General features: G+C 36.3%; 1 protein-coding gene and 1 pseudogene across 3 annotated transcripts in view; one reads left to right on the top strand and one right to left on the bottom strand.

The window, feature by feature from the left end:
• The window catches only part of Kpna5 (karyopherin subunit alpha 5), a 59,084-nt gene that overhangs the window by 25,363 nt on the left and 7,506 nt on the right, over nt 1–26,215 (top strand). For both annotated transcript variants that reach the window (XM_004860172.3, XM_004860171.4), the window contains 5 exons: nt 6,218–6,317; nt 19,135–19,298; nt 20,904–20,982; nt 23,070–23,195; nt 23,757–23,884. In XM_004860172.3, coding sequence (XP_004860229.2) covers nt 6,218–6,317; nt 19,135–19,298; nt 20,904–20,982; nt 23,070–23,195; nt 23,757–23,884 — 597 coding nt within the window. The remainder of the gene's footprint in view (nt 1–6,217; nt 6,318–19,134; nt 19,299–20,903; nt 20,983–23,069; nt 23,196–23,756; nt 23,885–26,215) is intronic.
• On the bottom strand, nt 12,831–17,691 carry LOC106010671 (E3 ubiquitin-protein ligase Mdm2 pseudogene; annotated as a pseudogene). Its single transcript, XR_015442614.1, has one exon. The product of XR_015442614.1 is annotated as an E3 ubiquitin-protein ligase Mdm2 pseudogene (transcript).

Raw genomic sequence — 26,215 nt, 5'->3', positions numbered from 1 at the left:
TTTTAGAGTTTCATTATAAAATTTGATCTTAGAAAATTTCAAAATTTCATCAAAAAATTTGAGAAATGTAGTTATTAGCTTGAAATGATTATTATCTGTCATTCATATTGAAATTTACACTTAGTTAATGTTGATCAGTTCTATTTGAAGTTTTACTTTATTGTAGATCCTTTGATTCTCGGTAAATATAAATCTGTTACTACTGTGGACTACATAATTTCATGACTTTGTTGTATCAACTTATTTATTTTTTGGGCGAGGACTCATTGTGTACCCCAGGGTGGCCTTGAACTTATGGTCTCCCCCCTCAGACTCCCTAGTCCTGGGATTACAGGCATGCACCGCAGCTACTAGCTGGGAGTTTAAATTTCATTCAACTTGGGCCGGGGATTTAGCTCAGTGGTTCCATGGCCTGCCTCACAAGTGCAAGGACCTGAGTTCAATCCCCAGTACCAAAAAAAAAAAAAAATTTTCATTCAACTTTTAATTTGTGAGAAAGGAGTTTTACTTCCTTATAATAATCCATTAATATAGAAAAAGAAAAGTATGCAGTAGGGGTTGCCAACCTAGGCCCTCAAGCCAACTCTGGCTTGCTATCTGATTTTATAAATTAACTTTTATTAGAACACAGTAATACTCATTCACTTAGTTAATGAACTTTAGTTGCTTTCATGCTCTGTCCGTAAAATTAAGTGACTGCAGAAAAAAAGCCTAAAATATTTACTGAAATAAGTATCAGCCCCGATAGTCAATATTATATAACTGTTTGGTTTCTAAATGAAATATATATTTTAGGAGGCTTTAAATCTATAGGAAAATTTGTAGAACAGATTTGTGTCTGGCTTCTTAGCATGTTTTCAAAATTCATCTATATTGTTGCATGTATCAAAACTTCATTCTTTTTGTACCTGAATAATACTCCATTTCTGCAAAAAAGCCATTGCCTTTTTAAATCTGTAGATTGCTTTGTGGAGTAATGCCATTTTTATTTTTTAATTTTTATTTATTTATTTATTTTTATACCGGGGATCGACTCAGAACCTTGCGCTTACAAGGCAGGCACAGCACCACTGCGCTAAGTCCCCAGCCCAGGGTATCTTTCAGTTTATTTAGATCTTTAATTTTAGCAGTATTTTGCAGTTTACACTATACAAGTCTCCTTGGTTAAATTTATTCCACAGTACTGATAGTCCCTAATTTGTGATGGCTCAACATATGATTTTTTTACCCTTTTTCTTTGGTAAAACAGTGAATTGCATTTAATGGAAATTATACTTTGAATTTTGATGTTTTCGTAGACTCGCGATATGTGTGTTATGATGCTGTCTCATGATTCTGGGCAGCAGCAATGACTAGCAGCTCCCAGTTAGCCCTAAGGTTGTGAGGATATACAGCCAGTCCTGCACAATGTATGGTGCTGCTAAGCTGTGGTGTGTAATAGGTGTCAGCTTTCTATCCCTGCGGAAAAGACCTGATATAAACCATCTTATAAGGAAAAAGGGTTTATTCTGGCTTGTGGTTTCAGAGGTTTCACTCCATGTTGCTTGGCCCTGTTGCTTTTGCCCTGTGGGAAGGCAGAATATCATGGTGTAGAGCATGTGGGAGCAAAGCTGCCTACTACATGGCAGCCAGGAAGCAAAATGAGCAAGAAAAAGGGCTAGGGTCCCAGTATCCCCTTTGAGAGTGTGCTTACCATGATTTAACTTCCTTCCCATGGGCCATGCCTCCCGAAGGACCCACTACGTTCCAGTAATGCCGCAAGCTGGCAAACAGGCCTTTAACAGGAAGGAGCCTTTGGTGGACCTTTAAGATCCAGATCTTAACAGTGGGTTAGGAATATTGCATACATCTTCACCCACCGTACAGTATTTTCAGTTTGTGGTGGATACCCTAGTCATAAGTTGAAGAGTAGCTGTATTTTTATGCTGTTGTAAGTAAAATTATTTTCTTGATTGTTTTCGATTTATTCATTGGAAATGTATAAAAAATAGAGTTAATTTTTGGTATTGATCTTGTGCCCTGAAATTTGCCTGAATGTACCCACTAGCACTAATAGGTTTGTGTATGTGTGTGTATATGGGTGGGTTCTTTTTGACTTCTACATATAAGATCATATCTGGGAACATAGATAATTTCAGTACTTTCCAATTTGGATGTCTTTTATTTCTTTTTTTGGTACCAGGGATCGAACTCAGGTCCTCACGCTTGCGAGGCAGGCGCCAGAACCACTGAGCTAAATCCCCGGCCCAGATGTCTTTTATTTCTTTTTCTTGCATAATTGTTCTGTCTAGAGCTTCTAGTACCATCTTACAAAGAAGTAACATAAACAAGTATCTTTTTCTTGCTTCTTACTTTGGAATGAAAACTTTCATACTTTACCAATGAATATTTTAGCTGTGGGTTTTTTATAAATTCATTTTATCAAGTAGAGAAATTTTCCATCTATCCCTAGTTGTTGAGTTTTTATTATGAAAGGATATTGAGTTCTTTTAAAAGCTTTTTTCCATTAGTTAAGATGGTCACATGATTTCTTTCATTTTATTATTACTGCATTCGTATGTGTATATTGAACTATACTTCCATTCTTGAGATAAATTCCCATTGGTAATAGTATTTAATCCTTTTACTATGCTGCTGGGTTCATTTTCCTCGAATTTTGTTGAAGATTTTTCTGTGTATATTCATATGGAATAATTGGTCTGAACTTTTATTTTGATGTCTTTGACTTTGTTATCTGGTAATAGTTTCCTCATAGCGTGAGTTAGGAAGTGTTTTGTGTCTTAGAGGAGTTTGAGAAGGATGCAATTCTTTAAAGTTTGGTAGAATTTACTCGGTGAAGTTATCTGATGCTGAATTTCATTGGGAAGTTTTTGATTAGTGATTCAGTATTTTATAGGCATATTCAGATTTTGTACTTCTTCTTGAGTCAGTTTGGTAGTTTATATGTTTTAAAGAATTCATTCTCAGTAATCCAATTTGTTGGCTTTTCATTGTTCACAATATTTGCATATAATTTTTATCTCTGAAAAGTCATTAGTAACGTCTTCACTTCCATTTCTAGTTGTTTTTTTTTGTACCGGGGATGGAACTCAGGTCCTTACACTTGTGCAGCAGGCGACAAAACCACTGAGCTAAATCCCCGGCCCATCCATTTCTAGTTTTAGTAACTTGAATCTTTGTTAGTATAGATATTATGTTAATTTTTTCCTTTTTAAAAAAACGTTTAGTTTCGTTGAACTTTTTCTAGTGTTTTTCTGTTCTTTGTTTTATCTCTGCTCTTATTTCCTTCTAGCTTTGAGGTCTGTTTTTTGCTCTTAATTTTTCTAGTTTCTAGTAAAAGGTTGGGCAGTTGATTTGCAGTCATTTTTAATGTGTTCGCAACTGTAAATTTCCCTCTGAGCATTGCTTTCATTGTAGCCCCTGCCTTCATTTCTTAGCCAAGCCAATTACAGTTGTGACTTAGCATTCACCTTTTGCTTGTGCTAAATCAAAGGTGAAAGTCTACCTCTAAGGTGAAAGTCTTCCAGTCTACTCAGATTTTTTTCTGAGTATATTCTCTGGCCTGGGTGTGTGTGTGGCTGTCTAGATGTCAGATACACAGAGAGGCTTTTCACTCCTTTATTCCCAAAGTGTTTTGCTCTTCAGCTTTGCCACCCAGGCGTGCCACCTTACTCATTTGTTGTGCCCTCAGGCACTCACCTTCTCCAAACAGGCCCCACCCCCTAAGGACCCGCTCAGTGGTAAACGCATCAGTGGCCGATCCATCGATGAGGTTAGTGTTCCCATGATCTGATCACCTTCCCACAGCCCCACCTCTGAACACACGAGCCTTTTGGGGTTCATTTTTACCCAGCCTGTAACACTGCTGTAAACTTTTAACCATCTCTCAAAGTTGTCATAAAGTTGATTGTGATGGTGTTTGCAAATTTTATCAGAATTTCTGGGGAGGAAAAGGCTCACCAGAGTTCCCTCTTCACCATTTTTGCTAATGTCACTCCAAAATGGGTTTTCTTTTTTCAGTGTAAGTTCTCTCTATTTCTGGCAGGTTTTTTGAGGTCCTTAGAAGGTTAGCAAAATCCTTACATTGCAAACCACATATTGTGTGTGCTTTTTTTCCTGAGGTGTTAGGATATCAGTGAGGTCCACAACTCTCTTTAAGTTTCAAGGATCACTACTGTAGAGGATTGCCTATTTAAATATTAATAACTAAAATATACAAATCAGACAGATAAAACATTTTTTTTTTTATAGAAACCTGTAAGTAGGTTAACTTCTTAGGAGGCTGAGAAGAAAACCTTGTTTGAGACACTCAGTTTCTTTGCAGATACAAGAGTTCTTTGCAAACTAAATAAAAAGTACTTAGAAACGCCTTGAACATTTTAGTCAAGCTACAGTGTTCCGGAATCGCGGAAAGAAATGCACAGAGACACAGACGTTGGGTAAAATAAAAAGTTTACTCGCAAGCAGGCAGGACTGCCAGAAACTGGTCTGGTCAGAGTCCGTGCCCTGTGTTCTTTGTCCATCACCTTTTATACTTTTGTCAGTCATTATCTCATCCCTAGTGGTCTTTGTTAAGTAAATAAAGTTCCATTTCCTGTTTAATGGTTAGACACAGGTGGTTTCTGTCACTGATTACAGTCCTAAACACATGACAGTTAAGGCACATACATCACAAGTTCATTCAACGATTCCCACTTTGTTCTTCAGAGCTAGGATGTTATTTATAATGGAGCTACAGATCAAAGCAGCTATAGAACCTTCACGTTAAAGAACAGAAGCAACGGGCTAAGGCAAGCTTTTAAAGGGATACAGTACCTATTTTGCTTTCACAACTGCTTTAATAGCTAATCTGCTAACCTTACCTTAAAACTTTTCCCTGTCAACAACAGATTTGGAAAACCTGTGGGGGAAGAGTAAATATAAAATTTCTTCTTTTTTATCTATTCCCTTTGGCCTTCAAACTACAGATTTTTTTAAAGTGGAAATTTGTCCCTACTTAATTAAAGCCTGGGTAGAATTCTAGATGTGGTCATTTGTGTCATATTTTTAAAAATTTTGTTTTTTTTTTATTTTTTCCTGCCTTGACTGTATATTTAGATGTTAAATATATGTAGCCTTAAAACCATTAAAACATTTTTTGATGTAATGTAAGGTAATTTTGTGCTGGTGCCTGTTTTACCATGGGTAATTTTTGTTCTGCATTACAGTTCTTAATTTGTTTAGAGTTTTATTAGAGATAGTATAGTTATTATTAACAAAAGCAAAGTAATCTTACAAAATATTCATACAAAAGCAATACTATTTTGTGACTAAACATTTTTATTTTAAAATTTACATTAGCAACTGTGTTGAGGTTTCAGGGAAATAAGAGTGGAATTTAAAACTTCAGTTTTGTTAAACCTAGAAACATCAAATTAGTATTCCAAAGAAATTCTGAAATTTCATACCTTGGGAAAATGATGGTACATTAAATCAAAATTGAGTATGGATGATCTTTTTTTTTTGGTACCGTGGATCGAACCCGGGACCTTGTGCTTGCGAGGCAGGCGGCGGAACCACTGAGCTAAATCCCCGGCCTGAGTATTGGATGATTTTAAAATAACATTTGACTTTTGAAAACAAAAAGAAAACTATATAAAAAAAAGTGCTTAGATATATAATTTGTTAAAAACAAAACATAAATAAAACTTCTTGTATCAGTGATCTTCATTAAATTTGACCCTGGATTTCATACTAATTGATATACGATATACTTTTGTGATTAAAACAAAAATAGTCTAATACTCTTTAAAGTACTTTGTGTAGAAATATGTAAATTTCTCATGACACCCATTATTTTTAAAGTGTTTCATGATTTAAGAATCTGTTCAGATCTTAGATTCAAAAAAAATAACTAATATTTTTTTTTTGTTTCTGAAAAATAGAATTGTTTTGTTTGTTTTTGATTTTTGAGGCAGGGTCTCACTATATGGTCCATGCTGTCCTTGAACTAGCTATGTACCCCAGGCTGGCCTCAAACTTGTGATTTTCTTACCTTGGCCCTCCTGAGTACTGGGCTTCAGGTGTGCACCACCATAGCCAGCAATAACATACATTTTTAAAGATTCTTTTTTCTCTTTCACTAGATGGACTATTGTGTATTATGATTGAAAATAGCTGAATAGGAGAATGAATGTAAAATGACAATTCCTTTTTTCTTTTTCTTGTTTCTTGACAGATTGTTAACAAATTCAAACAGACTTACAACAACCAGAAATGCTGTATGGGCCCTTTCAAATTTATGTAGAGGCAAAAACCCTCCTCCCGACTTTAGTAAGGTATGAGTAGAATACAAAAATTAAGAAATCTGTATCCATGAACTTTTAAGTCTCTTTATAGTAGTTTTTTTTGAAGCAAAGGAACTCTGTGTTTTGATAGTAATTATTTTCTTGACTAGATAGCATTTGCACATTCATGAAATTCAAAAGCTTTAAAATAAAAGAGAAATTTTGCTTCTCTTCTAACCCTTGAATTCCTCTGCCCAGAGGCAACCACTATAACCAGATGTTTGTGTATCTGGGAGTTGAAATTAGAAATCTTCTAGACTAATTCTTTTCATTTACAGGATATTGAAGCCCCTCTCCCCAAAACAGATTAAGAATACAGTGTTGATTGTAAAACTGAAAATGTGAAATGGCACAGATTCTCTAAGTCTGGAACTTACCAAGAGATATAAATGTATGTCTGTAGAGAGACCTCTATGTAAGTATTTGTGGCAGCTTTATTCATAATCAATACTGGAAAGAGTACAGAAGTACATTACTTGGTGTGTGTGACACAAGCCACTATTGATAAGAGGAAACAAACTCTGGTTAATTTCAAAAGCATTCATGTAAATAAAAGGAGCCACGCGCAAATGCTGTGTCTTGTATGATATTTTGGAAAAGACCAAGCTATAACAATAAAAATTAGATTGCTGGTTGCCTGAGAGAGGAAATTGACTACAAAGGGGCAGAAGGGAAATTTTGGGGATGATAGAAAAGTACTCTGCATTTTTGTTGCATGTTGGTCATGCAGCTATATTCATTTGTTAGTATGAACTGATGTAAGTAAAAAGAAAAACACTGAATTATTTACCTAAAGAGAGTTCAGTTTTACTGTATGGAACTACTTCAGTAAACCTGATTTATTTTTAAAAAGTCACCTTTCAAAAAGAGAAATGGGATGTTTAATCCTTAGATCATGGATCAAAGTAAATTTTTTTTTTTTTGGTACTGGGGAACAAACTCAGGACCTTGTGCTTGCAAGGCAGGCGCCGGAACCACTGAGCTAAATCCCCAGCCCATCAAAGTAAATTTTTAGCATAAAAAATTGAGTGATTTATACCTTAGATCATAATATTACATCAATGTTGGGCCGGGGATTTAGCTCAGTGGTTCCGCCACCTGCCTCGCAAGCGCAAGGTCCCATGTTCAATCCTCGGTACCAAAAAAACAAAAACAAACAAACAAATAATATATCAATGTTAAATTTCTTGGCTGTGATGCTTATGTTGGACGGAAAAATACGTGTATGTGTTTATATATATGGGAAAAGTGCAAATGTAGCAAAATGTTAACATCTGGATCTAGGTGAGTAACATGAGTGTTGATTGTAGTCTGTTTGCAAATTTTCTGTAGGTTTGAACTTTTTCAAAATAATATACTGGGGAAGGAAATGTATCACCTCCCCTGATAGCATCTGCTCTACAGTACTGTTTGTCACCTTGTTTACTGCGGTAACCTTCTAAAAAAATCTTGCTTCCTCTTTGCCCCAACATAGTTTCTATTCCAAAAAACCAGCCAGAATGATTGTTACTGTATCATTTATACCATACCTTTCTTCACAACCTTGCAATGACTCCTTAACGTTTTCATCAAAGAAAAGGTTTTAAAAGTCCTACAAGAATTTCATCACCTGGCCCTTCTGTTATCTTTCTGATTCATCTTTTTCTGTTTTCCGTTTCACTTAACTATTGGGTCGTACTGGTCTGCTTGCTGTTTCCCAGAGTCACAAAGCATGGTCTTGACTTTGCTCTAGCTCTTCCCACTACCTGGAACAGTGAATAGCTCTTAAACTATCTGGTCTTGGGGCCAGGGATTTAGCTCAGTGGTTCTGGTGCCTGCCTCACAAGCGCAAGGTCCCGAGTTCGATACCTGATACCAAAAAAAAAAAAAAAATCTGGTCTTGAAACTCCTTTCTACTCTTAAAAATTATGAAGAATTAAAGCCTTTGTTTCTGTGATTAGTATCTAGTGATACTAGATTAAAAATTAAAACAAAGAAAACTTGAAATACTTATTAATTTAAAATAATAACAAACCTATTACATGTTCAATAACTTTTTTTTTTGTACCAGGGATCGAACTTGAGTCCTTGCGCTTGCGGGGCAGGTGGTGGAACCACTGAGCTATGGGCCAGGGATTCAGCTCAGTGGTTCTGCCGCTTCTCCTGCAAGTGCAAGGACTGGAGTTTGAGCCCCAGTACCAAAAAAGAAAAGAAAAAAAAAAACCCTAAAAATTTTGTAAGCAGAGTTGCATTGATTCACATTTTTACATACCTTTAATATCTTTGAGACAGAAACCAGGGCTCATTTTCCCTCTGAATCCAGTTTGCTGCATTGTATTGTTTTAGTTGAAATATTTAAAATCTTTTCAGATAATCATGGTTATTTTTTGATACTGCACCAAAACATGAGTAGTAATTTCTTTAAAGTTAGTTTTATTAAATAGTCAAATATCCTGCCATTAAACTTTGTGCACTGTTACATTAAAATCCATCAGTCTTATCTTGTATTTTGAATGGATCTTTTTCTCATGTATGACTTTGAAACATTATGCCTTTGTCATTTGGAAGGTGTGTTCCACTAAAGTACTCACCTCTTCCAAATGCTGACACATTTCATCATACGATATATATTTTTAAATGAAAGTACCACTACTAGTATTGGGAAATGTCAAACTTAATGGTAGAAGGTCCAATTTTTCCAAAATTCTAACTTTTTAAATCTGAAAATTTATCATTGGCAGAAAATACAGTTATTTTTCTTGAAATGACAGACTCACTTTATTTATATTTTTGAGTGTCCTTCAGATACCTACGACTGGATAAAGATTAATAGTCTTTCGAATAAAAATAGTGCGTTATGGGGAAAATTGGCTAATTTGCAGCTCATGCATTAAATATGTTCTTGCAGAAAACTACCCAAGTACTGTACTGCTGTGTACAGATGTGCTTTATGTGTATTTCCCTTCTCATCTCATAAAATACTCAAAAGACATGAACTCCAGAATTGAGATTTAATGAAATCAGTAATTCTTACTGCTTATTTGAGGTAGTTCTTAAGTAAAAGGGTCTGCCTCTCTTTCTCCCTCCTATCCAGCCCTTTTTTTGGAGGTAAATAATACAAAAATCATTTTGGTACTGCTTGCTAAGGTGCCAACAGTTTTACTCACCATTATTTTGTACTTTCAGTGTAAATCTCAGCAGAGTAAAAAAAGATGAGCTATATCTTAGTATCACTGTTAAAATAATTTTGATATCACTTACCCTCTAAAAGGGTTTTCAGGCCTCCTGAGCTCTTGGACCAGACTAGGAGCTGCTGGCCTATTCTTTCTGTCGCTAGCTACTTGAATGATTCCCTCATCTCCTTTAAGTGTTTATAAAGAAGATTTGTATCCCATGAGCTGTGAGTTTTCCTGACACCCTATTTTACTGTAATTTTTCCAAATCACTTTTTAACATAATATTTATTTTTTTACTTATTATGTATATTAATATAAAATAAAGATTCCAGTAAAATGTAAACTCCTTACAGGCAGAAACTGATGTCTCTCATGTTTACATATATGTTCCAAACTTATGGAATAATCACATTATAGAGTTTAAGGCTTATTTGATAAATTTTCTATGACTTTATATGAGAGTTTCCAATTATCAGCCACCTTTTAAGAAATTTATTTCTACAGTTATATATTTTCAAGACTTATTTCTTTTGTTCTCTGTTTGCCTGTGCATATAGAATTCTGCTCTTTGTCTAGTAAATTGTCTTATCTATCTGAGGATTTATAGGGTTTCAAAAAAGTTTTTTTCTTTTTCTAGTGTCTGTTTCTTATGATAATCCTTCATTCTTTCAGGCAGCTTTAGGAAGCTGATTGGACGTATGGGTGGGGGTTGTCATCTCTGGGCTTCATAGTAGGGTAATGGGCAGTGTGTATTAGTCAGCTTTCTTGTCATAGAGACTCAACAGCTGACATCCACAGTTTAAGGAAGAGAGGTTTAATTCAGCTCATGGCTTTAGAGGCATTCAGACTGTGGTTGGCTGGCTTCGGGGCAGGAACATCATGGTGAAGGGCATGGTAGAGGAAACCAGCTCACTCTGGCACTCTGGAAGCAGGGATATAAATGAGAAGCTGGGGAGGGAGATAAGCCTTCCACAGACACAACCCTAGGGACACATCTCTTCCAACCGCCCCAATAGCACATTAACTATGAATTCATTAGTAGATCAGTGTGTTGCACTTATGATTCATTCACTTTCCAAAAGGTCCACATCCAAATATATGACTTTTGAGGGACATTTTAGCTCTAAACCATGACAAGCAGCAAAACTATATTTTTCTTGTGGAACTCCAAGTTTCGGCCTCTTGTTCCATTGTATTTTTCCAGAGACAAATTTTCCATTCTCTTGCTAGAAGGTGGGCAGATTGGATTACAGTATGCAGTAGATGATGTACTTAGTTTCTAGAGATCCGGAAACAGCATTGGAAAGTGGTGATAGGTTTCACCCATCAGTATGCAGACTTTTACTAAATCGTACTAATTTCTACTCACTCTCTCCATTTCATCCTCCACTTTGCCTAATATCCTATTCAGTTTCATCATGTTTTGTTCTTCAGTTTCTTCTTAAACCTTCAATCTTTGGTAGCATTGAGAATGCTGGTCACCTGCAATGTGTAGTAGGCACCCAGAGCCTAATCTTTGTACTCGATTTGTAATCTTTAGCTCTATTTTAGCACTATCTCCCCTGCCATCTGTGATACCTGAGGCCTCTGATTTCTAAGGCATATTGGGATGGTAGAGGTGGAATAGGTAGTGTGCAATTCCCTCTTCAGCCTTTTAGGGCTCAACTTTGCCTAAGTGCATTTCTGTCTAAGTTAGTTCAGTTTCTTTAATTATTTTAATCTTCATGTATTTTGAGCAGGAATATAAATAACAGCTAGTCTCTTCAAAGATGGAATTTGCATTTGTTTCTTTTTTTTTCACAAAGCTAGAAATCTAGGACTTTTTCTTAGAAATGTAGTACTTTATTTTTTAACATGGTAAAAAGATTTATCAACTATACTGATTTTTTTGAAGCAAAACATTTATTGGTACATTTGAGATATATATTATGATAACATTAGTCATAGGGAATTTATACCTGTACATGATATATTTTCCTTCTTTTTTCCCCCATGCCCCTCCTTTCCCTTCAACTCCTCTTCCTCTCCTTATTTATAAAGCTTTGTTTCCATTTTTTCCTTCAATCTCATTTTTTGTCCTTTCTTTCCTTTCTCTGTACCTTCTCCCTTGTTCCCCTCTTATTTGAACATTTTCTTTCCATTTCCTACTATTTATTGTACATTGTAGTCCTCATTTACACTTTTTGGTTTCTCATACCAAGAAACAAAATGGTATTTAAACATGCCTGTCTGATTTATCTTAAGAGTATGGTCTTGTGGTGCATCCATTTAGTTAGAAATGTCTCAAGCGTATCCTTCTTTATGGCAGAGTAGTACTCTGTTGAATAAAGAAAAACCACATCATCTTTATCCATTCATCCATGGATAGGCATTTGGGCTGTTTCAAGATTTAGCTATTGCAAACTGTACTGCTATAAACATGGTGTGCATATATCACTGTGGTATGATGCTTTTAATTCTTTTGTAAGACACTGTGTTAGTTACTTTTCTTGCTGAGACAAAATACCCAACACCCACAGTTGGAGGGGAAGGGGTTCATTTGGCTTACAGTTTGTAGAGGTTTCAGTCCATAGTCAGCTGGCTCTAAGACCAGGATGACAAACAGGTCTCACAAAGGAGAAACAATATGGCACACACAAAGTAGCTAAGGCAACAAGAGAGTTTAACAGCATCTTTCTGCCCCTTTATTCAGACTACTAGGATTAGGGTGGTGCCAAACTAATCACTCACATGTAGTGGTTTAGTAATCACACTTCCTTAACCCCAGGATCACATTCCAGATTCTACTGCCTCTGAAAAAAAGTCCCAAGTCACCTGCATGGAGCTTTAGGGGGACATCTAAACACAAACCCTAACAGATAGATAAAGGGGAATAGCTGGTTCCAGTGGAACTGTAGCTTTTTGAGGAATCTCCACGGTGGTTGCACCAGTCTACACTCCCACCAGCAGTGGAGCAGGGTTCCTCTTTCCCCACAGCCCCGCCAGCATTTGTTACTGGTTGATTTCTTGACAGCAGCCATTCTTTCTGGAGTGAGGTGGAATCTCAGCATTGTTTTATTTACATCTCTCGAATGACCAGTGATGATGAACATTTTTTCATATATTTATATGCTGTTTTTATGTCTTCATCTGAGAAGTGTCTATTCATTTCAGATGCCCATTTTTGGGTTGGGTCTTTAAATTTGGGAGGTCTGATTTTTTTTTGAGTGCTTTATATATTCTAGATATTAGTCCTTTGTCTGAGGAACAACTGGCAAAATGTTTTTCCCACTCTGTGGGTTGTCTCTTCACTCTGTTAGTGATTTCTTTTGCTGTGTAAAAGCTTTTTAATAAGATGAGATCCCACTTACTGATTCTTTGTGATATTTCCTGTGCAATCTGGGTTTTGTTTGTAAAGTCTTTGCCTACACCAATGTCTTCAAGAGTTCTAGCTATTTTCTCTTCCAGGAGATTTAGTGTTTGTTTTACTATTTAGATCTTTGAACCATTTTGATTTTATCTTAGTGCATAGTGAAAGATACAAGTCTGTCATGTGGAAAGCCAGTTTTTCCAGCAGCATTTATTAAGGAAGCTATCTTTCTTGGAGTGAAGGTGTTTGGCTCTGTCAAAAATAAGGTGAATGAGCGTGTTTGGGGTTGTTTCTTCATCTTCTCATCTCTTCTGTTGATCCTTGGCTTTGTTTGCTTGTTTGTTTTTTGCCAATATCTTGCTGTTTTTAATTTAATTTTTAATTGAGACCACTTACATTGAGGGTTATAACTGATATGTATTGATTTATCCTTGTCATGTTATTTTCCTGTTGTTGGTTTCCTCCTTTTTTTCCCTTTCTGTTTAATTACTTACCTTGCCTGGTGAATTCATTCTGTTGGAGTTCATGGAGTTGTAGTCCTTGTTACCTCTTTTTAGAATGTCCTGCAGAACAGTTTGGAGATCTGTTTTGGTGGTCATGAATTTCTTCAGATATTCTTTTTTTTTTTGGTACCAGGGATCGAACTCGGGATCTTGCGCTTGCGCAGCAGGCACCAGAACTGCTAAACTAAATCCCCGGCCCTCTTCAGATGTTCTTTATCATGGAAATGTCTAATTTCTCCATCAATTTTGAAAGATAGTTTTGCAGGGTACAGCAGTCTGGGTTGGAGGTTTTTTCTTTTAGAGCTTGAAATACTTCACTCCAATCTCTCCTTGACTTGAAGATTTTTGTTGAGAAGTCTGCTGTGATTCTGTTTTTTGGTTTTGGTACTGGGGATCCAGCTCGGGTCCTTGCGCTTGCAAGGTGGCGGAACCTCTGAGCTAAGTCCCCAGCCCTCTGCTGTGATTCTGATGGGCTTTCCTTTATAGGTGATTTGTTTCTTTTTTCTAATAGCTTTTTTTTTTTTTGTACTGGGGATCAAACTCGGGACCTTGCGCTTGGGAGGCAGGCGGTGGAACCACTGAGCTAAATCCCTGGCGCTAACAGCTTTTAATATTCTATTCTTGTGTTGAATTTCTGTAATCTTGACTATTATATGCTTTGATATAGCTTTTTGTTGTTCTTGGTTTTTTGGGGTTTTTTTGATCATGGCTAATCGGAGTTCTATATGTCTCACTTCTCTATGTCAAATTCTTTTCCCTGCTTGGGAAGGTTTTTGCCATAACTTTTGTTAACAGGTTTTTAATGTCATTTGTACTGTCTCCTGCTTCTTCATTGACTGTGATCAATCTTATGTTATTCTTCCTTGTATCATCTAACAGCTGTTGGATTGATTTTTCATGGTCCTTTGCTATTTTTAAGAAATCTTCCTTTTCATAATTGCTAACCACAGTCCTGTCTTCTAGTTCTGATATCCTGTCCTTACATTGGCCCATTCTTCTGCATACACTTTCAGTGGAATGTTTAATATCCTGGATATCTGTTTGAATCTGTTTCATGGATTCCATTTCTTTCCTATGCTTTCCTATTTTGTTATCTGCATCTGCTCTAGAGTCACTATCCATGTCTTTCATTGTGATCACCACCTCTGTAGTAATCTGACAGATTATTTCTGATTTGGTATTTTCTAGAGCCTCATTCATCAGCTTTGTTATTTCTGCTCTTACCACTTCAGAGAGTCCAGGTGGTTGGATTTTGAATTGTTCTACTTCATTGTCCCTCAGGTTTGCCTTTGGTGAGTTGAAAGTCTGGGGTTGCATTTTGCTTAAAGCTCATGCCTTTTTCTGTTTTAGTTTAACTCTTGGGTTGTTGCTTGCAAATTGTGTGTGGCTAGTACCTTTATTGGTAGTATTTAGAATCCTTAGGGAATGACTTACTTCTCAGAGCTGTTTTCCAGGGGTAGTTGGCTTTTGAGCTTTGAGTCTGTTGCAAGATCTTACCTCTTCCAACTTATTGGGGATAAGAAATTTCTGCCTATTTGGCCTAGCCCGTGGTTCTTTGGTACTGGCCTATAGTATTCCTTATGACTCTTAGGTGATATCAGTCATGCAATATCAGAAAACAACTGATTAGAACAGTTGCGACACTTTGGTTAAAGTAGTACAATCAGCAATAACAATAGCATCGAACACAGCCTAGAAAATGACAAAATGTGGTTACCATTCATTTGCCACCTCAAACTGTATGAACTATATTTGTGGTTATATAACAAAATTTAAAACAAACCAGAAAATTGTTTATAGTAATTGTACCCTCAATATGGCAATTTTACCCTTAGGGGAGAAAGTTTAAAGGGGTTAGTGGAGAAAAAGTAGAGAGATAGAAAAAGGAAGAAATTAGAAGCAGGGCTAGAGGACAAAGGAAGATTATGCAAACTTTGGTAAACGATGAAAAAGACAGGAGGAAGGAGAAGGAAGAAAGAAAAACCAGAACAAAACAACAACAAAATTAGAAATAATGTTCACACATATAAAAACAAGAACAATGAAGAAAAGGAGAAAAGAAAATGAAAACCCAGAAAAGAAAATTTAAAAAATATCCACTTCAAAGTATGTCTCTGCCGTCACTGGCAGACATGTTGGATACACAGAGTGCAGAGACACATTGATTAGTCCCAACAAGCCAGCCATAGATTTATGGTGGGGTAGTGGATAATCCCAGCCAGTCTGCACCTTTAGTTCTGAAGCTCAGGCTGGTTTCCACCTATGAGGCTGGAACACGATTTGTTCAGCCTACAACACTCTGTGCCTCCTGCCAGCTTGAACTCCACTCTCTGCTGGCTTGAACTTGGCTCCTTGACCTCCTATAGACTTGAACTTAATTCTACTCACCCTGATGGAGCCAGCCCACAGCTGCTCTGATATCTGTTGGCCTGTCTTCAAGATGGTGACCCACCAAGTGCCCTCTCCTGGGTGATGTCTGAACCCGAATAACTCACCAGCCACTGCAATCCGCTGTGTCCAATGGTCTGTTCCACTGGTGTGTTTCTCTGGAGGCCTTGGGTCACCGGTAGTCACTGAGCATCTACAGGTTTGAGCCGCTCCACCCATGCAGCGAGTCAGGGCTCAGGGAGAAAGTGCCACTTGCCACCTCCTTCTTTGTTGAAGTCTTTATCCTTGCTCTTCCCCTGGGTCTCAATTCTTGCTTCAGGTCCACCTACTTCCCTTCTTCCTGTCTTCCTCACATTGCTGTATTCCAGTGTCTGGACACCAAATCTCCTATACTGATTTTTTTTTTACATTCAATGAATCGTTTATTTGTATATCAATAAATAATATACATATGCTAAACCTAAAAATTTAGACAATCAGGACTACATTAATATATGCTCATAAAATTTGTGTTGACTATATTTTTAGGCTTACATAGTTAGAAATTTAAAATATATACTTTTATGGATCTGTCAGTAGAAATGAGTTAACACAGGTTTTTGAATTGTCTGCATACTGGGCAGGCCTTACTTCCTTTCTTTACTTTCTTTTCTTCTTTGCACATGTGAAATATGACATAAGATGTCCTGTTTTGTCATGAACGATGCAACCTCTTTGAGGTCGACCTTGGCAAATCACACAAGGTTCAATAGCATTAAGGGAAAAACTAGATTCCACACTTTCTTCTTTCTCTTGTGTTTCTTCCTTCTCAAACTCTTTAACAGTTTCTTGGCTACTGTTAATAATGCTACTGAAGTTGATGGCTGAGAATAGTCCTCTTTCTTGTGACTGCGAGGCTTGTGTGACTTTATCATTATTTTCATCTCTAATCATTTGCTGCAGTTTTTTTTACCATCAGGCACATCCAAGTCCTCGTCTGCCTGTGATGTTTTCTAATTTGGCTTTCTCAGGGAGCTCTATTTATTTTTCTCTTTATTGGCCGGAGATTTAGCTCAGTGGCACTGTGCCTGGCTCAGAAGCACAAGGTCCCGAGTTCGATCTCCAGTACCAAAAAAAAAAAAATCACCCTCTATTTTTCCCTTTATCTTCAGGAAGCCATTTCTCATGAAGTGCCCAATATCTGTTGCAATGCGATGGAAGGGGAGGATTCATTTCATTGCATGAAGTACACTTCCAGTAGTCAGATGAGGAAATTTCAAGGTCTTCTTCAGATGAATCTGTATCACTTTCCCCTGCTTGATACACAGTAACTCAATATACCTCATCATCTTCATCTGTGAGTTCTTGTCATTCTTTCCTAAGACTGTAATCTGAGTCAAGAGATTCGACTTCAAATTCTACAGTAAATTGATCTGAAACTGAATCCTGATCCAACCAATCACCAGAGTGTTCACTTACCCAGATCCAGATTTGATAGTCTGTCGATTCACTACTATTATTTTTTTTCACAGTATATCTCCCTTATTACACACAGAGCCAGGCTTTCATCAAAAGAAAGAGAAATACTGTCTGATTTGTGGCATTTTCTTTGTCGTTCACCAGACAGCTCATCTGAATTTTCTTCTGTTTCACTAATTGCTCTCCTTCTAGATGAGGTAGATGGCCTAGAAACCAAATCTGAAGAAGATGGCTCTTCTTGTAGCTCTTGTCCAGGGTCCTTTTGTTCATTCCCACCTTCACAGTGGCACCTGTTCTCACTCACTGATGTGCCAGAGTCAGATGGCTCCTGCTGATTGACTACTATCAAGCTTCTGTAGATTATTGTATATATTTTCCTGTGTTCTTTGACAGAGAACCTTGGTACTCCAAACAGATCTCCTAGATCGCTTGAACTGTATACAATATTTGTTGTTTTTCATCATATAATCATTTAGTCGTAATATACTGAGATAAAATATGACCTCTTTCATAGTGTAAGTGTCTTTTTTTTTTTTTTGGGTACTCGGGTCCTTGCACTTGCGCAGCAGGCGGCAAAACAACGGAGCTAAATCCCTGGCCCTGTAAGTGTCCTTTTGTGCACCAACAGACTTTAACAATTCAGAAGCAATGGCTTGGGTCTAACCAGGGTCTCTTGTTCTGAAGCGGGAATCTGTGAAGTGCTTACAGACATGTTGGTATTGCACGTTGACCTAGAGCAATGTAGAAAACTTGCTGGACACCGGTGATTACAGGTGTCTCTCTCCAGTTGCCAGCGAACACAGCTGCTCCTCACCGTGTGGTGCTTCTCACGCCTGGAGTGGGACCCCTGGCCCTAGGTCTCCCCAGTTCCTGTTACCCACCGTGCGGAAGCCTGAAGCCCTGGGTCTCAGAGACCATGCAGGCCCTCCGTGCGGGCCAGGCCACTGGGACGCTCAGACCGCTCAGGGTGCACTGGGGGGGCTTGATATGGATCTCCCATGGATAAGGGAAGGAGGAGAGAGACCAAGATTAAGTTAGGAGACCAATTTTAGAAGAATGTAGGCAGTGTAGACTCATTGCCAATCATGGGGATAAAAAGAGCTGACTCGAGTGGTTACTGGATGGCAGGCATTATTCTTAGATGCTGTATGCATTCTTACAAACTCAGTGGAACCTTATTAAAAATGAAGAAATGTGGATTTAGAAACATTACATAATCTTCCCATGGTCACACAGCTAATAGGAAGTGTTGAGCCTAGACTTTTCCAAAAGGAAGAGAAGGATGCATCATACAATCTATCCCCCTTTGTTTTGTGTTTGAAAACTGAGTGTCAGAGAAATGAAGTTGTTTCCTCACCTCCACAACTAATGAGTTGTAGTGTTAATACTAGAAAGATTAAAAATCACTGTTGGCAGTCTTTTGTTCTGTTTTTTAGTTGAAAATTTAGGGTATGATTACATTAAGAAGAAATATACCTTACTAGTGACTTCCATTTGAATACCTTACAGAAATATATTTAGTTTAATATTTCTACACCTTTGCTCTCCAAATGACTGTCAGTTATTTCCAGTAAAACACATGTAATGAACGAAGGGAGGCTATTTAGGTTAGCTCATATTCCATGTTCATTACAGTAAACCCTTAACGGAAGCATTTCGATTTCTTTCGGTTTTAGTATACATTTGAGGACCCATGGAATGTATGATTCAAACATAGGAGACCCACATACATACTTTATTATTTTTTCGAAAACATTATCACAAATCTTACTCAATGTAAGTTCAGTAGTGATCATAATCAGTTTCGAGTTTATAATCTGAACATAATTTAAAACACTACAGTCTTTTAACTTCTCTGGTTTTATATAAGACTAAATTTCACTGTTGAAATGAATTTCTGTAACTTCCTAAGGAAACTTGTGTTTTTTAAAAAATGTTGACTCTTTCTCTTCTAGGTTTCACCTTGCTTAACTGTCCTGTCACGATTGTTGTTTAGCAGTGACTCAGATGTGTTGGCAGATGTGTGCTGGGCCCTTTCATATCTCTCTGATGGACCCAATGATAAAATCCAAGCTGTCATTGATTCTGGAGTCTGTCGGAGATTGGTGGAACTATTGATGTAACTATAATTTATGCTTAATACTTACATGGTTGTGTATTAAGGTTAGCAATTAAAGTTTTTATCTTGTAAACATCTCAGAGTCATTTCTTTGGAAATAATTAAAAACCTGCCAATCTCACATTTTACAGAGTATCTATAATCCTAAAAAGTTTACCTTTAAATTTGTATCATATTTTGAGGTAGGGACTGATTATTTTGTAAATGAATTCCCTTAGTTTTATGTGATCTGTGAACGAGAGAAACTTTATTGAGGTAATTATAGAATGCCTAGTATCTGCTAAGATGATGTGTAAGACTTTGTTAATGCAGTGTAGGACACAGTTCTTACTCTTAGAACTAATAATATAATTTATTATTTGTTACAGTAATTTCATGTGTATCAAAGATGGTATGCTATTGTAGTTACCTCCCTTCTTTTAAAAGAATAGATTTTCTATTCAGAGAAATCAAGAACTTCTAAGGAAATTTGTTTCAGAAAGGTATTATAACTTCTAATCTTCCACCTTTAAAGCATTTTATATTCCTTTCTCTTTTGTCAAAAAGCCATTTGGTTGCCCCAGATGAGGTAGGTAGTTTAAAGCGGAGAGGTCAAGGTCTATAAGAGAACAGTGTCATGGGCAGTGGGCAGGGGGCAAGCGGATTCAATGCAGAGGTTACAGCCCAGACTTAAGAGTGGCTAGGAACAGGGATACCCCATAGAACAAGCTGAGTACAGTAAAGGCCCAAGCCTTGGATTCTAAGTACCACACTCCATTCATAGGAACCAGGAATCTTAGAGAAATAACTGGCCCAAGGGCTGGAAATGAGAAAAAACTAAGATGAACACCAAAAGTACTGAGTGCTCAAAGAATGGAGAAATGTCAAAAGGACACAAAAGCACATTTGAAGGGGCTCCCTCTGTCCAAAACTGGGACAGTTTGAGCTTTGGAGTAAATTAATAGTAATGTATTATAACTAATAAATAAAATAGAAAACTCCTGAGTCCACACTAAAATAAATAAATCAGTAGATAGGTAAATATATAAGGCATACAGCTGAAATGATAATCAATGATGAAAATCATCAGTGGACACAAATAATTTCAGACAAGCATCAAAGCTAGTGGTAAAAGTAGGTTAAGGAATAGGATTTTTACATAATTTCAGAATATTTCCTCACTAAATACTGCTTATAAAGGGAAAATCAATAATACTGAAGTGGGAGAATATGGCAGACTCTTTGTCTTAACTAGTGACCAGAGCTGAACACAAGTATCATGGGACAGAGGCAACACCAGGTACCACTGAATAGAATGACAGTAGCATTTGTGATACCCTAGCCAAGTATATATGAATTGGGTTTTAATCTTGATAAAACATTGCTTAAAAACAACTGACTTATGGTCTTCAAAAATGTCAGTATCTAGACTGAGGAGCTGTTCTAGACTGAAAAATCCTGGAGAGTCATGACAAGTGAGTTAACATGGGATCTCAGATTAGATCCTTTGCTATAAAGTAGTACTAGGAGAATTACTGAGATTTAAACGGGGTCTCTGTGAGGAGCTGCTATTTTTGCAACTTTCTGTAAATTTTACATTTTTAGTAAATTTGTTTTTATCTTCAGGTACAGTGATTATAAAGTTGTATCACCTGCATTAAGAGCAGTTGGTAACATTGTCACTGGTGATGATATTCAAACACAGGTGAGTCCAGACTATCATATGTTAATGTAATGGACTTTATTGTGTTTCATACCACTTGCTTACATACTAAGATTTTAGCATTACTGTAAACTATATATCACGTTAGGCATGATAACATGCAGTCAGCCTCAAATACATGTAAGAGAAAGTGCTATCTTAGATCTGTATTAGTACAAAGAACTACAAGATACAAGTTCTGCTCTTGAGGGATTTCTAGTCTTTAAGGGAGAAAATATATATTAGACCAAAGCAAATTACCCAAGATAGTATATGTGTGCTATGAATTAACCCATCAGTAAATGCTATAAAAGTTTTAACACCCATGTTTATAGCAGCACAGTTTGCAGTAGCTAATACTTGGAACAGCCCAATTGTCCATCAACTGGAGACTGGATAAAGAAAATGTTTTGTTTTTTTATAAAATGGAGTACTACTCAGCCATTAAGAATGAGAAACTAGAGACATTTATAGCTAAATGGTTACACATTGAGGCCATACTCTTTTAAGTGAAATAAATAGGACACACGTGTAAATACCAAATAGTTTCTCTGGTATGAGAAACTGAAAGTGTAAATAAGGATCAAAATGTATAATGGATAATGTGAAATAGGAAGAAAAGGGGCAAAGGGGAAGGGGGAGGGGAAAGGAAATAAGGAAAAGGAAAAATTAGGAGAAAAGGAAAAAAACGGAAACAAAGTCTGTAAATAGGGAGGGATGGAGGGGTTGAAGGGAGGGCAGTGGAATGGGGAAAAAAATAAGAACTAAGATATATCATTTAAAGGTACAAATTCCACATGATGAATGTCATCATATTGTATACCTAAAATGTACCAATAAACAATGAATTAAAAAAAAAGTTTTAAAAAGTGGTCAGTGTGTTAAGAAATCTGTGTATTATCCTTAAAGGAGTGGCCTAAAAGTAGAGAAGTACTTCAGTGGACTGGAAGAGATTTATGTGATCATAGGTACACAGATGTGTGTGAGGTATTTTAAACATAACTAAAATAGAAAGTGTTAGAGCGTGCTTGATTATAAAAAGTTAGAAATAGAGTGGATAGTGAGGCATTGTGTATCAAAGACCCAAATGAAAAGATGGCAAGGAAATTGTTCCAGGATTGGTAGACTGTGTGTAGGTGTGTCTGTCTTTTGGAGAGAGGTCACATTAGGAGTGATGTCAAGATTGACTCCAGATTTGGGCCACAGTCTTTCTTAAAGATAAAACTTTAAACTCTGTAACCCATTAAATTTTTCCTTGTTTACAACTTTTAAGTATGTTTTCTTATTCTAGCTTACATGTTTTGCAGCTTTATTTTTCAAGTCCTGTTTTGATACCAAAGTTATAAGTAGTTGATCTGTAGTAATGGATGGTTATTCATTTAAAATAGCTCTTTTAATGAAAATGCTTTTCTAAACATACACTGTATTTTTCAGCTGAATATTCAGTGAACTGCTCCACGGACTCTACTAAATTAATATCATTGGGAATTATTTTAAACATAAGAACATAACTAATCTTGCAGTGGAATAAAAAAATGTAAAAGGACAAAGCAGAATCTATTTCTTTAAAAAAGAAAAGTGGAACAGTAAAAATTTTAATGAAACAGACTTATCCTACACATAGAATTTTTACTAATTCATTTTGAAAACTAGAGATTGGATCCTGACCTCAATCACTAAATCTTTCTTCAAATTATTACGTCAGTTCAACTCTGAAAATATTTTCAAAGTTATTTCCAAAATTCCTGACTTAAAAAAAGCCAGAGTTTCAAAATACCTCTACTTGATAACATTTTAAAACAGTATTTTCACTGATTATGCTAAATGTAAACTTGCTTTAACTTGTAAACTTGAAGAATGCAACTCTGGCATTTTAGTGGACTGAAAATAGCACCTTACTACTCTGCCTCTAGACAAGCTTTGGCATTAAGCGGAAGGGAAAAGACAGCAAGTCCCTGTTTTACTTTAGGAAAATTTCTCTTCTCTTCATTTTTCAGGATGAATTTTGTGCTTCTAAATAATCTAGTAGTAAATTTTTATGTAGATTGTTTACTATAAAACTTTTTGTTTCCATATCTAATTACCTTTAGGTGATTTTGAATTGTTCTGCATTACCCTGTCTCCTGCACTTACTGAGTAGCCCAAAGGAGTCAATTAGAAAAGAAGCTTGCTGGACTGTCTCTAACATAACTGCTGGAAACAGAGCTCAGATTCAGGTAACAGCCTTTCCAGTCTGAGACTAGAACACGACTGTCTTAAGATGCCAGTGTATCATGCAGATGTATTTTAGTGAGTTATTTAAAAGATTATTTTTTAAAAAATAGATTCCTAAAAAGTATTTAGTAACATTTACTTTTAGTATTCTAGTGAGGATTATATATGTAACCTCACACAGTACCCAACACACAGTGATTAATCTTTAGAAAGAAATTGTTCTTCATTAGGTTTAAGTTAGGAAATGATCTTCCTCTTAGAGCTTTCATTGATTTATGAGCTTTTATCAAGCATCAGTGATTGCTTATCCATTTTTTGATCATATTCCTGTGTTTTCTCATCTTTAAAATTATAACCTGCTAATATCTTCACCATTATTTAAAAAGCTAATTTTCCTTTTAAAAAAGAAAAGTGCATGAAAGTTTATTGACAGATTAGGCATAAAGTGTTTCCAAGGGTAATTCTGGTATTGTGAAGTCACTCAGTTTCAGTACTCTTATACTTCGTGATATTTTTAAAACTCGTTTGCACTGGCTATGCTTCATCATTTTTCTTATTCTCAGGCTATTATAGATGCTAGTATTTTTCCTGTTTTGATTGAGATTCTTCAGAAGGCAGAGTTTCGCACCAGAAAGGAAGCAGCTTGGGCAGTAACTAATGCGACCTCAGGAGGGACTCCAGATCAAACAAGGTGTGATGCAGGGTTTTGTTGTTTTTTGTTTCTGTTTTTTTACTGAAAATACTATTTTTATTTTTTATATTTTTAATTTTCATTAGTACGGTCTATATTTGCCATACAGAATGATCACATTCATCATAGGGAATTTGTACTGTATATAATATATCTTTTTTTTTTTGGTACCGGGGATTGAACTCGGGTCCTTGTGCTTGTGCAGCAGGCAGCGAAACCACTGAGCTAAATCCCCAGCCCCTATATAATATATCTTAATTGTTCTTTTTTCCCATCCCCCTTGAACCCTTCCCCTCCACATTTACAAAAGTTTTATTTCCATTTTTTTCCTTCTGTTCTTTTTTTTCCTTTTTTCCACTTGTTTTCTCCCTCCCCCTGCCATTTGAACATCTTCCTACTTCCCAGTATCTGTCTTCTGTTTTGCTCCTTGGGTTTCTCACATAAGAGAAACAAATGTTTAAGCTGTGTGTCTGATTTATTTCACTTAACATTATGTTTTTCCCCCCAGTACTGGGAATCGAACTCAGGACCTTGAGCTTGTGAGGAAGGCATGGTGCCCCTCACTTAACATTATGATCTTGAAGTGCATCCATTTATCAAAAAATGTCACAAGTTTATCCTTCGTTATGCAGAGTAGTACTCCTCTGAATGTAAATACATTTTCTTAAGAAGTGATACAATTTTTAAAATTTTTTTAAGTATAAATGAAACAATTTGAAATAAACTATTGATAAAGCATCATTTCTATGTCAATTTGATAGGCATTTTAAATCTTAAATGACAGCATTTGTTATTTGCAGTGTTTTTTTCTTCATTTACTATCTTTATTCCTTTTATTTCTTTCTCTTGTCTAATTGCTGTAGTGTTTTTTAAAAAATTAAATTCTAGCTAATAATCTCCATGGCAGGCTAGAGACTAAAAATCTTAACAGGGAATAGCCTGTGTTAATTTGCACAAAAATATTATGGGCATTAGATATCTTTTAAACACTAAAGTCAGAAAAAAAATTTAACTTGATTATATAGAAATGACTAATACATTTTAATATCTTATTTAAAATAAGTTGAAATAGATATTTAGAGATGTTCTACCCTTAATCAGTTGTTAACCTTACAAGTGGATATCACACTTTCACTTTTCTACTCTGGTTGTCTTTTCTTATATATTAGCTTTTTGAATGTAGGCCTTTTATTGTTTATTTTACTGACAACATAAGTAGTATTTAAATGGGCTTTTAGATCAGCCTGGTTTAAAGTCTTGTTCCTTTAATAAAAATTGTGTGGTCTTGACAGTGTCATTTAATGTCTAATTCAGTGTAGTCTTTTTTTTTTTTTTTTGGTACTGGGGATCGAACTTGTGTCCTTGTGCTTGCCCAGCAGGCGACGAAACTACTGAGCTAAATCCCTGGCCCTCAGTGTATTCATTTTTTAGAATGCATTTAATAACAGATATTAACTTAAGTGATATTTATGCATTTCACTACAGTGCCTAAACATTAAGCTCTCATCTAAAGTTAGCTACAACTATCATTATTATTTGTAATCATCATAATTTTTATCAATATTGATTTCTTGCTCTTGGTTTTGGGTTTTTTTTTTTCTTTTTTGGGACCGGGGATCGAACTCGTGTCCTTGTGCTTGCGCAGCAGGCGACGAAACCACTGAGCTAAATCCCCAGCCCTGCTCTTGGTTTTTATCATGTATTTTCAGTCTTTTTATCTTCTGTTGGAAAATTCCATATTGCCATCTAATGAAAGTCCAACTTCCTGCAGAATCTTACTCTGAATATTTCTCAGTGAAACTTGAGGGGTTTTTTGTTTTTGTTTTTTTTGGTACCGGAGATCGAACTTGGGTCCTTGTGCTTGCGAGGCAGGCAGCGGCACCACTGGGCTAAATCCCCGGCCTGAAACTCGAGGTTTTTTTACATTTCTTGAAGTGACTATTTGGGAAATACTCCCTAATGAATATTTGATTTTTTTAAATTGATAAAACAAGAAACCAGCTTGGGGGCCTGGTGACAAACACCTGCAATCCTGGCACTCAGGAAGCTGAGGCAGGATTGCTGCAAGTTCGTGGCCAGCCTGGGCTACATAGTGAGTTCAGGGCCACCCTGGAGTACATAGCAAGACCATATCTCAGAAAACAAAACAAAAAATAGAAAAAGCCAAGTTACAGTGTTATTCTACAAATACAGGATTTTGAAATCTACCTGTTGTTAGGTCACTGTTGCTTTAATAAATGTACTATTGTCTGGCCCTCAGATTGTATCTGTCTGTATTGTATATACTGATGTCATCTTTCTATGATGCTTTTTCTTTTGCAGCACTGGGGA

This window comes from Heterocephalus glaber, unplaced genomic scaffold (assembly GCF_053883595.1).
Source record: "Heterocephalus glaber isolate CG9 unplaced genomic scaffold, H.glaber_assembly_v1.0 deba00001550, whole genome shotgun sequence".
Taxonomy (NCBI): domain Eukaryota; kingdom Metazoa; phylum Chordata; class Mammalia; order Rodentia; family Bathyergidae; genus Heterocephalus; species Heterocephalus glaber.
The sequence above is the reverse complement of the archived record's forward strand: the minus strand, read 5'-3'. Positions and strand labels throughout refer to the sequence as shown.